At 36.0% G+C, this 14,587-nt stretch overlaps 1 protein-coding gene across 6 annotated transcripts in view; it reads left to right on the forward strand.

The window, feature by feature from the left end:
- Positions 1-14,587, forward strand: part of LOC145690581 (inosine triphosphate pyrophosphatase) — an 89,774-nt gene that overhangs the window by 28,411 nt on the left and 46,776 nt on the right. The window contains exon 1 of one of the 6 annotated variants that reach the window (XM_081765611.1): positions 9,904-9,983. The exons of 1 other annotated variant lie outside the window; for it this stretch is intronic. Coding sequence is in view for 1 of the 5 variants with exons in the window: in XM_081765610.1 (XP_081621736.1) it covers positions 10,002-10,020 (19 nt within the window). In the remaining 4 variants the exon portion in view is untranslated. Of the gene's footprint in view, positions 1-9,903; positions 10,021-10,060; positions 10,080-10,165; positions 10,184-10,858; positions 10,995-14,587 lie in introns of those variants that run through there. 4 more of the 6 variants (XM_081765610.1, XM_081765613.1, XM_081765615.1 and 1 more) reach the window with 4 other exon arrangements.

The raw sequence follows: 14,587 nt of genomic DNA on the forward strand, positions 1-14,587 counted from the left end.
GTAGAACACTCCCTGGACATAATATCAATTTTTACGACAGAAGTTGTAAACGTAAAAAAATGAAGAAACTACTACAGGGTTAAATTCAATGTTTGCTTGCTCCTACAGGAAAAATGTTTGTTTATGCCCGGAAACTTAATACAAACTATTCATTTACTTGTTAGGGAGGGGCCATAGGGTGTACCTATGGGGTCCGTTGGTGTACTTGTATTACAATATATTGTTGTGTGTACTTGATAACCAAGAGTAGCAAAGCCACCTTAACGTTACCATAGCCTCTTGGCCGTTGGCCCCGCGACCAGAATGGCATGTATTAATTACATGTATTAGGAGCAAAATTTAGTAATAGAGACCACAACACACTTGTTTGCTCTGGGCCTAACATGGTGTTAAAACGGCACTGGAGAGTAGATTAGACTGGACAGTAGAGTAGATGGCACTAGCGCGGGGCCCCCTTAGGCGCGGGGCCCAATTTGGAGCAATCGGTCCAATCGGCTTAAGGCCGGCCCTGTGCTAATTTATAGTTTATTCAATATCCTACTATCTGGGAGCGGAAAGCAACATCATATAAACATCAGTCCCAGATATTCGCGGAATTATTACAAACAAACCTAAAAGTTAGACCACCAAGATTTATAATTTGATCAGTGGCATTTTCCATATCCATTTACTGTTGATGATATTTTTTTTCGTCGCATTGGTTACATCGTTTCTGTACATTGTTCACAGAGTAAATAGACCTAACAGAAATCAAAATTTTACTGTAATAACCTCAGAATTATTCAAGTTCTCGTACCCGAGGTGTCGAATCCCTTTTCCCTTGGAGTCTATCTTTTCTTTTCTTAGTTTTGAAAACTAGAAAGTTATAGAAATTAATGACACCTTCAAGGCTTAGCGAACCTTGCGAACGGGTACGCCACTGGTGAGATTTTGGCGGGAAAATCACCAGTACGAAATTAATTATATATATATATATATATATATATATATATATATATATATATATATATATATATATATATATATATATATACATATACATATATATATATATATATATTATTTTGGCAACTTATAAGTTAGGGACTTCTTAGCTATCCCTCTTACTATAGTTTCATTAATGTTCTGACTTCCTAGTTTCTGAGAAGGTTGGATGAGTTTTTTTCTTAGAAATTTCCAAATTATGATCCATCTTAGCTTTCCGGGAGATCCCGGGGCTTCCCAGAATTCAACCGGATTACAGCGAGTAGTGAAATTCCCTTAAAGCCATTGTGTTTGTGGAAATTTCATTCAGGACACGGACTAGTTGTAGGCTGGGAAGTATATGTTGAGTCTATGTATTTGATTAGACCACCCTTTTCGGCGTACATGAAGATTTTGGCTATGACTCGTTAAATATTGAAATCCGACCAGTCATCTCTGTAGTGGGTAGTACTTTCGTTTTCTTCTACTTTTCTTGCTGTCATTACTTCATCTTGTCTCTTTCTCTTAGCCTTCGAGTTTTTTTTTTTTTTTGTAATCTTTGAACCCTCCCAGTTTCTGAAGCTCATAAATATATAATCAACTATACTACTGATTTTGACAAAATGTACTAACTGAGACTTCGAAAGGTATAATTCGTGGAGGTACTCCGTTTTCTAAAACAACATCGAACCGTTTTTTGTAATTTTCAATCGATTACAGAAGTGACTGCTGGGAGGGTACATTATCGTTTCTGATTTTCAATAGTTTGATTATTTTCTGCTGATTTGCCAATACTCTAAGTGGTTGCCGATTATAATTTCGTTTCAATTGACTTTATTTTTGCATGTATTGTACATTTTTTGTAGTTTGGGCCCACTAATTTTAACAATCTTTGATTTTTTCTTCTTTGTACATGCCTGTGTATATATGTCCATCTTGCCTGTTATGTTACGTGCCTGCATAATTTGTTCTGAATACATACATAATATCTATTAACATTGGAATATCAAATATCATTCTATACGCGAATACTAATGAAAATTTTATTTTGTCGGGATTTCTTGTAAAGTTTGCAGCCTATTTGAAAAAAAAATGTGTTTTGGCAGGGTTATGTGAGCCAAAAAGAGAAATGTGAATGTTTAGTGAATATATATATATATATATATATATATATATATGAAATATATTAATCGACGATAATATAATTATTGATTGTTAAGTAATAATGAATATAATAAGTAGTTATATCGAATATATTAATGAATATATTTAGTATGGGCTCGGTATCTACCCTTGACGTCTTAGGTTGCCATAGTTTTCGGACACCCGATATTAATGTAGTTTGCTGTGGATTGCCGCGTTATGTAGAATTGATAATCTGTGGTAAACATATTAATATGCATGTGTGTTTTGACTAATCTCACTGTAAATTGAATCTGCATGTAACTGAAATTCAAATGGCAGGTCGTAGCTAAAATTTTTAAACTTCGATTCGATGATATTATAGTTTCCTTTCCTGTGACTTACGAACTTCGAAATTCTGAAACAGTGTGCCCCAAATCCTCCCGGTACGTCTCAAAAGTGAAACTATTGAATGTTACCAGCGTGTGCGAATCTCCACGAACTTCACGGAATAAATTTGTTTTGGTGCTACAAAATGTTGACATGAATTACCTGATATGTTAAATTAGTATGAGGGACTCAGGATTGGTCCGAGGACTTAGTTCATTAAAATAGTTTACCTTGAAAGATATGATCCCTATGTTTGGGGATGAGAAGTTGAACTTCGAAATTTAGTGATCTTAACATTTTTATGATAAAAATAAAAATATGAACTGAAAGTTTCGTATAATAGACGTCGAGTGATGCAATATATATATATATATATATATATATATATATATATATATATATATATATATATATAGTTAGTTAGTTAGTTAGAGACCACGGAAGATAAATATGGACGCTTCGATTAGTACAAGTGAGTCTCATTACATAAAGTTAGTTATTTGAGACAGGACTCAAATGTTGGACCAATTTGGCTTAAAAAAAACAAACTCATCGAAGATTATTTTTTTTACATTTTTTAAATTACACAACGTTGTAAAATGGTCAACAAAAAATTTTTTATATTTTTCATTCATTTCACGAAAATTTATGTATGTTGGCACTTTATCGTCAATACTTGTAGAATCATTATGTTTTTTTTTTATTCATTCTTCTTTTGCTTTCAATGTATTTAAATTCATTGATATGTGAGCATATAATGTAGTATTCCAGACTATCCTATCTATGTGAATATTGATGGCAATTTTTTTTCCTCTAACCTATGTACTTATTACCCTCCTGTGTTCTGCTATTTTTTTATAGAGGTAATAAACTGTTTTGTGAATTGTAGTTAGGTTAGTTTAATTTAAATATACAAATCATATACGCTGTCCTGTATGAGTGTGTGTGTGGCTGGACGTTAGATTTAGTTTGAATTGAAATATTTGTGTTTACCTATATGTAGACTTGCTGATTAATGGTAGTCAATGGCTGCAATTCATTACTAATACATACTGATGAAAACACTGATTCTATCTGAAATGGCTCTATGAGAGGAGCGAAGAGAACAAGAGAAGCCGGAACTAACCATTGTTTATTAATATTTTGGAATATTGAATCTCCAGAGACCAACTAAATATGTTTTTTTTTTCCTGCGATAAGTTTAACAGTACAATCGATCTCAGAATTTAATCCTCAAGTGTTGAATTAACATCGAATAGTTTTGAAATGATAATATAAACTTTCTCATTGATTTTCGGCGCTAGCCTGGGGTGACTCCCGAAATGTGGTCATCTTGGCTTGGGAGTGTGTGAGTTGACATGTGGCTATTTCGACCATCGAATACCATATCATTACTGAATAATCCTTGAAACCGATTTCAATTCGACAACTCTTAACTTCCTTTTACCATATTCCCTAAATTAACCAATACCAGATTTCCTCTTTCCTCCATTTTCTTACTCTCCCTCTTTTCCCTTCTTCCTGTCTACTTCACCTCGTTCTTCTTTTCTTTCTTCTTTTCAAAAATTAAAAAACTGAAAAAGGGGGCCGTGACTGGGAACTCAAGTTAAAATAAACACGGTCATATATTTATTACATTTTATTTCTCTTCGGAAGTCCGATAATAAGAATTCTTTTATTTAGATGAAATCTAGAATACTCTAAATTAATAAGATAATGATAAGATAATAATAAGATAAAGATATGATAAATAAGAAAAGATATTTATTGATATATCATCCCCACAAGGGGTGAAAGGTTCCCACTCATGACTTGATCTTGAGTTTACATTCTATCCATATACACTATGCAGTACATACACAACAATATAGAGTTCTACTACTACTACTACCTACTCTTTTTTTCTTTTTCACCTTGACAACTGCCCCGGTTGCAGCATCTTGTTTTGATCTGGCCGTAGTTAAATTATTTTTGGTTACTTTTACTCTTGAGCTCTAAAACTGAGTAGGCCCTAATGAATGTGCCTTTACTTTATTAAAATGATGAAGTGAGCACTTTTGAAGCAAAAAGAGGAAATGTGTTTTTCTTTCCCTAATATCAAACAGTGTTAGAACAGACATTTCAGTGGGACTCCTTACAGTAAAAGAAGCAGGCCGGTAGACAGCCCAAAAATGTAGGGGGGGCTCGGCTGAAGTTAGGGGGAGCCCAATCCAAAAATATTATAGTTGATCACCATATTATAATTCATTTACAAGCCTACCGTGAAAATTTTAGGGTGCCCGCAAAAATTTAGGGGGCCGCCCCTAGACTCCCCTTTATACGGGCCTGAAAAGAAGTATACCTGGCTTTTTCTTTCTTTCATTTGTTCACCTTCACTAATTTTTAGAATTTGACGTGAATTCAAGTATACAAACACTTCAAACCTACACCGAATGGTTAAAGCTCAGTGGTAGCTTAAGATTCGAAAGGTAGTGTGATCGATCCCTCGTGGATAAATATTTCAACTGATGAGATTACCAAGATTCTTCCTAGGTGTCACTAGGGAAATTTTTATCGCTCTATTGACTAATTTCCCTTATTTGTATCCTCTGAGTCTCGGATATTTCAAAGCCTTAACATTAGAAGGACTGGGTGGTCAATTTGACCGTTTTTTCTAACTTTTCCTATTGCTCTGCGATAACCATTTTACTTAGAAATTTGAAAGTCCTTGACTTTTTATCATTTATAGAGTAGACTAAGTGTAAAAATTTTGAAAACTCTCACGTCATTAGGGGGGCACTATGTCGCAATACCCTCAGACGGACGAAGCGGTCATTTGACCGCTTGCTGATACTGACACTGAAAACTTATTTTATTTGCAATTAATGGTCCATAATTTCGTTGTGATTGTGGGGTATGAGGTCATTGATATTGGTATAATACTTTGCGCGCGCGCAGGAGTACATTCACACATACAGGGTGTTTCAAAACAACACCGACAAAATTTGAGAGGTGATTCCTGACACCAAGATTACACAAAAAGTATAGACCAACCTGGGTGTGCAAATGCTTCCTTTCGGAGTTACAGGCTGCCGAAAACATGAAAAATGAACTTTAAAGGCTAAATAGCTCCAATACTATGGGACTTTCCGTAGTAGGTTCAAGACTTTACTTAGGAACTAGTATGTACCCAATCCAAATCCTATGGTACTTTCCTATGGTACTTTCCTATGGTTTCAGAATCCTATGGTACTTTCGCCACAATGTTTCTAGAGGTAGTTTGTGAGTACTTCAATTACATGCCCGTAGCCAAACTCTCTCTCTATAAAAATTGTTGAGTGAGTAATTTAGGATTCTGCGACATGTATATTTGGATAGACCACATAATAGTTCCTAAGTGAAGTCTTGACGCGACTATGGTAGGTGCCATAGTTTTGGAGCTATGGGCCTCTAAATTTCATTTTTTCATATTTTCGGCAGCTTATAACTCCGAAAGGAAGCATTTGTGCACCCAGGATCGTCTATACTTTTTGTCTTATCTTGGCAGGAATCACCTCCCAAACGTTGTCGGTGTTATTTTGGAACACCCTATATAGATAGATAGATAACGTATTCTTTGTAGTTACTACGATCTGAGTTTCAAGATATAATGAAGTTGATCAGTAGATTTCTTTGTTACTAACATTTCTGACATATTATCCATTGTAAATATAAGGAATTGTATACCACTGACATTTACAAAGATAGTAGCGTTCACACACTGACAAAATATAGATGCAAGAGGAACAAGAGTGACCACATGCTTCGGAAATTTTCTGTAAAATCATCCAGTAGGAGGTGGCCGGTTCATGTGTTTTATAATGTGATGGATATAGCACGTCTCAATTCCTGGATTGTTTATAATATATAATACGCTATATATATATATATATATATATATCAAAGAAGAAGAAGAAGAAGTCAGTTCCTGAGACAGCTCGCAGAATGTTTGACTAAAGCTGGGCATATACAGGACAAGATGTGCAGTTTCTCGGATTATGATTAGCATCCACAATACAAGATGAGAAAACAATGCCAAATTCTGCTATTTAATGGCAATAATACTAGGGAGGTGTACAAGATGTGTATGTAAGAAGTGTATCGGTAAAACCAGGAAGCAAGTATGTTGTAAGAGGTGTGTTTCTCAATGTGTGTTCAATTTGGAAGAGAGAATACAACAGAAAAGTGATTGATTTATGTGTAAACTGTTTCCGTATAAGACATGAAAACTGATTTCCACCACTACGCAATAGATATTCTGTGGTGAATGAAAGTATTTGAAAATGTATACAAATATAGTTGTACTCTTATAGTGAAAAAAAGTTTCTTGCATATGATTGTTATAATTTTGAAGACAATACAGGACACTGCGGTAATCTGAAACATTTACCTCCAAATCTCATTTGCAAAGTACAATTTTTAAATGAAACTTCAAAATTTAGCCATATATATATATATATATATATATATATATATATATATATATATAGCGTTAGGATTTTTAAAAAAAATTATATTCCATATAGTAGAATATATATAACATACCTGTAACATATAATATATATTACATACTTATAACTCTGTATTAAAAGTAAATTCTACTATACTACGTATATTTTTCTTTCTAATTACTTATTATGAAGTAATTAAAGAATTCAAAATTATTAGTAGCAAATTCGAAATCGGATGTCATAAAATAATACCACAGAAGATATCCAATGAATGACCAATAACCCTCTTCCACCAGGGGCGGATTCAGGAGGGGCGATCTTCCCCCAGAAGAGGAAACTTTCTTATTTTATATATATAAATAAAACCCATCCCATAGTTTGAAGCCCTTAAAAGTAGCAATATGACAACCCACCGCCCCCCCAGAAGTCGGTCCTGGATCCGTCCGTGCCTTCCACCTTCAAATATAATGTAGCGGTCAAATTGACTGCTTAGTCCTTAGTGAAGGTAAATTTTTCCAGTCCTTCTAGTGTTAAAATAAATTCATATGTAGTTGAAACAACGCTACTATCCTGTAGTCGATGCTAAATTAATAATATAAGTTTTGAGATTAGATTTGAAGGAGGGGCATTGATTAGTATAATCTGTTGAAAGTTCATGTCACCATTTATTTACTGTTCTGCATAATTCCTACAATGTAATTTTCTGAGAAATGCATATTTTGAGGGAGAACTAATATAAATCTGTGATAAAAAAGGATATTTACTGACTGAACTTACTGAATGGAATATCTGTCGACCGGTTCCACAAATTCCTTATACATATCTCTGATTACTAAACATCAGATAATAGGATAATGAGAATAACTACCACTTTTACACTAAATAGCATTACTGCCGCGACCAAGTTGTATCATCTCGGTATCTTACCTGATGCTTAGTAATCAGGAGATAGTAGCATTGGCTATGTGATAAATTTCGGAATTTTTTTTAGTAGTAACAGTTTTAGGATTAAACTACAGTGAAAATCGTTTCAAAGAAAATACTTCTGAACGATTTATTTATAAAGAATCACTGATTTTTGTTAGCTTCATTTCTCCAGGTTTTAGATGGCAGTATAGGTCTACCAAGCGCTGACTCCGTTTTCTTTGGAGACCGCTAGTATCGCTTATTAACATGGCAGCAGAAGGTTTCTACTTATTTGCCACGGCCAAGAGCGTTAGGAAACGACGTACTAGAGACAAGACGAGGAGGTAGTCGAGAAGGAGAACCAGTATCAGTAGCAAATAGTAGATGTTGGTAGTATTGAGTATCTTATATTTTCGAACGATTTTGATACGAACAACAGAGAGAAATAATAATAAAAAAAACTTCTGCTCTCTTCTTTTACTGTATATTCAACAAGTTGGCTCAATACAGTAGCGTAGCCAGGATGTGTGTTTGGGGGGGGGGGGGCAAGTGCTGTTATAGGTACATATAGAAAAATTACAAACAAAAAAATGTATAAACATAAAAATATATAAAAAATTACAAACATCAAAGTACCAAAGTACATTGTCGGATCTCTTTGGGGGGGGGGGGCCCGGAGGGGCCGGCCCCCCCCCCTTCCCTACGCCACTGGTTCAATATTATGTGATAATAATAATAAAAACACAAAATAATTTAATGGATGCTATGTATTTGTTCTATGATGCCATAATAAATGGAAACTAATTACTTAGTGTACGAATACTTTATTCGTCCAACACAAGTATAATGTTTCCCTGCAGTGCATGCTATTTGCAAGTAAGCATCTCTTATTTTAATAGGAATTTCAACATCGAAGCGAATGAGAATGCCGAGTGCTTTTTTTCTGGTTCTATGTCGAAAACAAATCAGATAACCAGATAAGGGACAGAGGTTAAAAGAAACGTTCAGATGGTGTGGTCAATGCATTATTTCGATGAATTAGGTCTAGCTGTATTACAAACAATAACGAGCCTGGAGATCTTTGCTCGGAACGCACACTGTTGCAACATACGACATTCTGCTGTTGGTAACTCTGTTGTCGAGAGATGTTTTGGTAGTATTTTCACTTGTGGCTACTATCAACTCACCGTTTGTTGACTTATAGCAGTATCACTCTGTGTGGGGGGCACTAGGGGGCCAAGATTATGAGCAAGGGGGCTTGGCCCCCAGGCCCTCCCTTGTCTCCACCACTGAGCAATCATCATCTGCATTTTTAGTATTCTTATTTTGATTTTCATAACAATTCATATTTGTGCAACCACACATCAGTATACTATTAACATTTTGTAGTTGTGACATACTATACGGAATTAGCTAATCGGTTTGCCCGCACCATCACTTTTTCTAACTTTTCTTTCTTGTGAAGTTCTGCTGCGAACTTTTAATTCAAATCCAATTACCTAAAACAAAATCTGTCATATTGTCGACTTGGCACCATAGTAGGCACTGCAGAAAAAATTTATATATTTTTTTAAGTGAAAATATATGAAATTAAATTATACATTCTACTTCTGCTCGGTCAGCAGGCGCCAAATAGCAGACTGGTGTTCCACAGTGGCCGTTACGGCGAGTGCTTCGTGTGTTGTGGTACAAGTGAGGAAGAGAGTTGAGTGGGATTACCTAATCACCTACACTACATTTACACTTTCTTTTACATTTACACGTACATAGATCCCCTTATTTTTTCTACTCTTTGTTTTTTTCCTTTTACACTTCCCACTTTCCTCTAACTTTTTGCCCTGTTCAACTTGGCTTACAGCCCTCTTTCACTGTCTGAACTTCTTTCCCCATTTAACTTCTCCTGACTTTGACCTTTTTCCCGATTTTGTCCTTTCTTCCCAATTGCGTCCTGTATTTTATTCAATTTTGTTTCTGAATCATAAATCCTTCGTGTAAGCTACATATTTAACAATTTAGCATTTGTAGCACATATGACTAGTAAGCTGGTGCACCTACCTATTTGACTGATAATAGTCATACGACAAGACAAGCAGACGATTCGGAATTAAGTCAGCTAATATTATCCAAAAATTAGTGGGTTCACTTTTGTGGATGAATAATATTTTTAGTAGTATGCTTTCTTTTAATTCAAGCGATAAATTTCTCTTTGTTACGCTATAAATAGTTTTGGTAATGATAATTATAACCGCTTTCACAAGCTGAAAATACTGACATTCGTGCTTGTTTTACTACTGTTTTCGTTATAAGACAAAAATTGCCAGGTTTTGTGACTTGTGGGTGCCTGTTAATTTTCTATGCGTGTTGAGATAAAATTATCCGGTCAATGTTCCGTTAAGGGGGTCCAGTGTCTTTGACAGCACTTCTTTCTATTGATTTTCGTTTGATTACATAATATAACGTTATATTAGGTTAGGTTAGGTCAGGTCAGGTTAGGTTAGCTTAGGTCAGGTTAGGTTAGGTTAGCTTAAGGGGGTTCAGTGTAGTTTTGGACCCCCTTAACGGAACATGGACCAATTATCCTTCAGCTTTAGTTTTGCAGAACCACTATTGTGATTTTTAGGGGACGGCATTTAAAATCCCCCCCCGGATATAGTATACGAGAGTGCCTCATCATTTAGCGAGGACTCACGAAGTGCAGTCTTTTAAGGATTATTCATTGAGGATATAGGAACTTGAAAATGAGGTAAAAATGCGACATTCATTTAATTACTGAGTAATATAAAATAAAATGTACGTCGGTTTGCGTTGCGTTTCGTTGTGTTTTATGGTATGCGAAGAATAATAATGTGCCCTTGTACGTAGTGTATGAGTATATGTGGGGGGTTTGAAACACATATCGCATGTCACGTGCACGTGGATGCTTCTTACTACTTCTAAATGTAATAAAATCATTTTTATACGTAGTGCAACAGTAGGAAGTATCCACGCGCACAGATCATGAGGCACTGTTGTATACTATTACCTCTCCCCCATCTCATTTCATGGCTTCAGAACCGCGTACCATATGTTTGTCGAAATTGTGATAAAAAATTTAGAAAACAACGATCCTGCGGGGCTTCTCGATCGCTCAGCTATATTTGTAAAGTAAGTAACACCGGTGATCGGCTAAACTGCTACAGATGGCGGTCGCGGATAAAACTCACATAAATCTGTTTTCAACGTGTATTACAACTTATCTGCTCTTACTTTCATATATCTTACCTACAATTACCGCTGTTTCATTTCTGGCCTTCACAATTCACTATTAATCACAAATATTTATTTTTACGCTTCTTCTGCTCTTTCCTGCGCCCGTGTACATCAGTATAGTATTCCTGCGCAAATTTAGTACATTTAGACTGTTAAGTGTTGCAAAGTACACCCTACCCATTAATGACAATACGGCCAATTAAGTATCGTGTCTTCCCAAAGGGTGAGGTTAAGTTTACGTTGAAGTTACACCACCCAAACGTCACGTGGTATTTAGTCCACTTTGCATATAAACTTTATTGATGAAAATGTGCGTGCAGTTTTACTGTACGGATCCATAGTATAAGTAGTAGTAGTAGGAACGGTTTAGAAGCCCCACAGGGCTCGTTTTGTTCCCCTTTGGGATATAGTATACATGAAGCTGCATCAGTTCCCGAAGGAGCAGGACGCTCATACTTTTAGGGATTATTCATTGACTTACTTATCGACTGATTTATTGATTTACTTATCGACTGATACGAAATTAAAAAAGAGCGTACCTGTACTTCATATCTTCATGTGTAGTTCCCTTGTACTTTATCTAAGAATATATATATATATATATATATATATATATATATATGGGGGGGGCATTTAACGCATATCGCATGTCTTGTCCACATGGATACTTCTTGCTATTGCACTACGTGGAAAATTTATGGTATTTCATGTAGAAGTGGTAACAGAACAGAGAAGAAACGCAGATCAGGGGGTTCTCATGTATACTATTACCCCACCTTGACCCCAATGATAATACAGCAACATACATATCCTAAGTTAGTTACTAACAGTGGGTTTGAAATACTGTCAGATTATGCTGTACTGATATCTCATCTCATATCACATCAGTTCGCGAACACATCACAAATATTTTTATTTTCATGCTTCCTTTGCTGTTTCGTACATCCGTATACATCAGTATAGTATTACTGCGCAAAATTGATACCTTGTAACTGTTAACTACACAGACAAGGTTCTAGAGCACACTTCCCCCTTCCCATTGATCTGTCTTCCCAGACATCCAATAAAGACAGAAAACAACGTGCCCTGCAGGGCTGTAGCCCGCCTTCACTCGCTGACGCTCGCTGGGCAGTACTGTTTGAGGTAATTGTTTAGTAATGGAGGGCCAACAATAACGAAGACAGAAAGTAACGTGCCCTGCGGAGTTTAAGCCGCCTTTACTCACTAGGCAATATTGTCTGAATTAAATGTTATCAACCTAACCTAACCGAATATGAATACAATAACGTAAAATACTTTGTTAAAAACCTGCCCCCTCCATAAAGCTAAACAATAGCCCTATTTGAATTAAATGTTTAATTTTGGTATGGAAAGGAACCAACCTAGCTACTGACCTATATGGGAGACCTCTATTCTACAATCTTCCCAACTACACACTACTCTTAAATGACTAAAACAATGGGACCGATTAAATATCATGTATTCCCAACGAGTGAGGTTAAATTTACATTGAAGTTGTACCACCCGAGCGTGACGTAATGTCGCGTGATATTTAGCCCACTTCGCACACACAACTTGATTGATAAAAAAAAAAAAAAAGTGATTTACATATGCGAAGAGGGTTAGAAGCCCCGCAGGGTTCATCTTGTTCCATCTTGATCCCCGTGATAATACACCAAGATACATATCCTAAGTTAGTTCATAATACAGTGACTTTGAAACTGTCTACTGCCACCTCATCTCTTATCGCATCAATCCTGGATCACACGCACACAGTCCGCAATTTAACTTACGTTTTCTCCCTTATTTGTCACTACAGTTATGACCTTTCTAACGTTTATTACCCTCATTAAAACATTTAGTGTGATTCTGTTAATTTCTCCGTAAATTTATATTTCGGGGCCGCCATCTGTGGCAGTTAACCCAATTTGAAACTACAAAAAATAAGAGGAACTTCTAACCAAACATGATCGAGTTTAACCTAATTTAGTACATTTTGGTGCTTTTTTGGATGGCATTTAGTATCTTCACCAAAGCTATGCAACACATAAGCCATGAATTTTATGACATATGAAATGTTTTTCCACTATCCTCGTTTATGCGTATAGCCACCGCCGCTGATGCGCCTGTTCCCTACAAATGCATGCCCTCGCTAACGCTCGGGCTCCCTGCTGCGTTTCTATTCTGGCTTGGTTATAAAACGATCGTGCTTCTTACTGTCCACCTAGCACAAGTTGGTTCGTGTTTTATGCACTAGTTTTTATGCTATACGCCCACACTATATTTCGGACAATAATTACTACAAAATGATCCAGGGTTACAACCTAGTATTTTGGGGAAAAAACTGGATAGTGTTCCTTTTTTTTTTCCTCGATTCTCGTGTGGTCCGGCGATACGGCAGTAATGCCATGAGATTATGTAATGAAGAATGTGCAAGGTAACGAGAACACTCCGAGGAAAATCCACATACACGGGTTTGTCCACCACAAAATTCAGTTTGGCTCGAGATCGGATCGAAGCAGGACTTCACGCACCGAATATGAACGCTTGGTTGTTCTTAGATAGAGTTCCAAAATACTCTTGCGAATTTTTTTTTTTTTTTTTTTTTTTTAAAGCTTGCTTCAAATTCTTTTCTAAGCCGTCTCAACTGTTACTACCGTGGCGCATATCCCAAGTAATTGCATATATATAGGTAATCTGCATGCAAACGGATGTGCTGTTACACTTCTGGTGCATGGAGTTCTTCGTTCGATCCCAGTTTGCACCAATTGAGCTTTGTGTTGGACAAAAACCGTGTGTGTGGGTTTTCTCAGGGTTTTCCCGTTTCCTGCCACTTTATTCCACCATTTTCATTCATTTCTCATCATCACCGTCTCCTTTAGCCTAGTCGGCATAAACGTGAGACGTAAAACTTGAAGATTTCCTTTTTGATGTGCGGTTAAACCAGTCTTACCTGTTTCTTTATTTTTAGCTTTTGACACATTCCTATGTAATTTGTTGTTAAGAGTCGATTGGTGCATCTCGATTTCAGCATTAATTTCGAAGTTGGTCGGCCGCCTGGTTTTCGACCAAAAGCGTAATAAAAGCAAGACATGACTATGTATTTTTATAAAGACGAGATAAAATAAAAATTAAATGAAATTAAAAACTACGAACATTTAAAAATTATGAATTTCTGCTTAAATTTTACTGATTTTCTGTTTCGTTCCATTACCTCGCGGGAAGGTACTCCGCTCCTCCTAATTCTGCACTTATTTCACTTTCTGAGCATTAGGTAGTACTTTGGTTAGGTTAGATTAATCCACACACAATTTCCTACAATAATTTGACCAGTCCGCCATCGTTTCACTTGAACAAGTCAATTTGTTCTGTAAGAAAGGTTGCTTGTATTGTTTTATAAAATACAACATTACATTAAAATATAACACCTTTTCCAGAGATAAATGAGTATGCTCAAAAATGTTCCTTTAGTTGCTGCCTTCCGCCAG

This window comes from Thermobia domestica, chromosome 7 (genome assembly GCF_964235325.1).
Source record: "Thermobia domestica chromosome 7, izTheDome1.hap1.1, whole genome shotgun sequence".
Lineage (NCBI taxonomy): Eukaryota > Metazoa > Arthropoda > Insecta > Zygentoma > Lepismatidae > Thermobia > Thermobia domestica.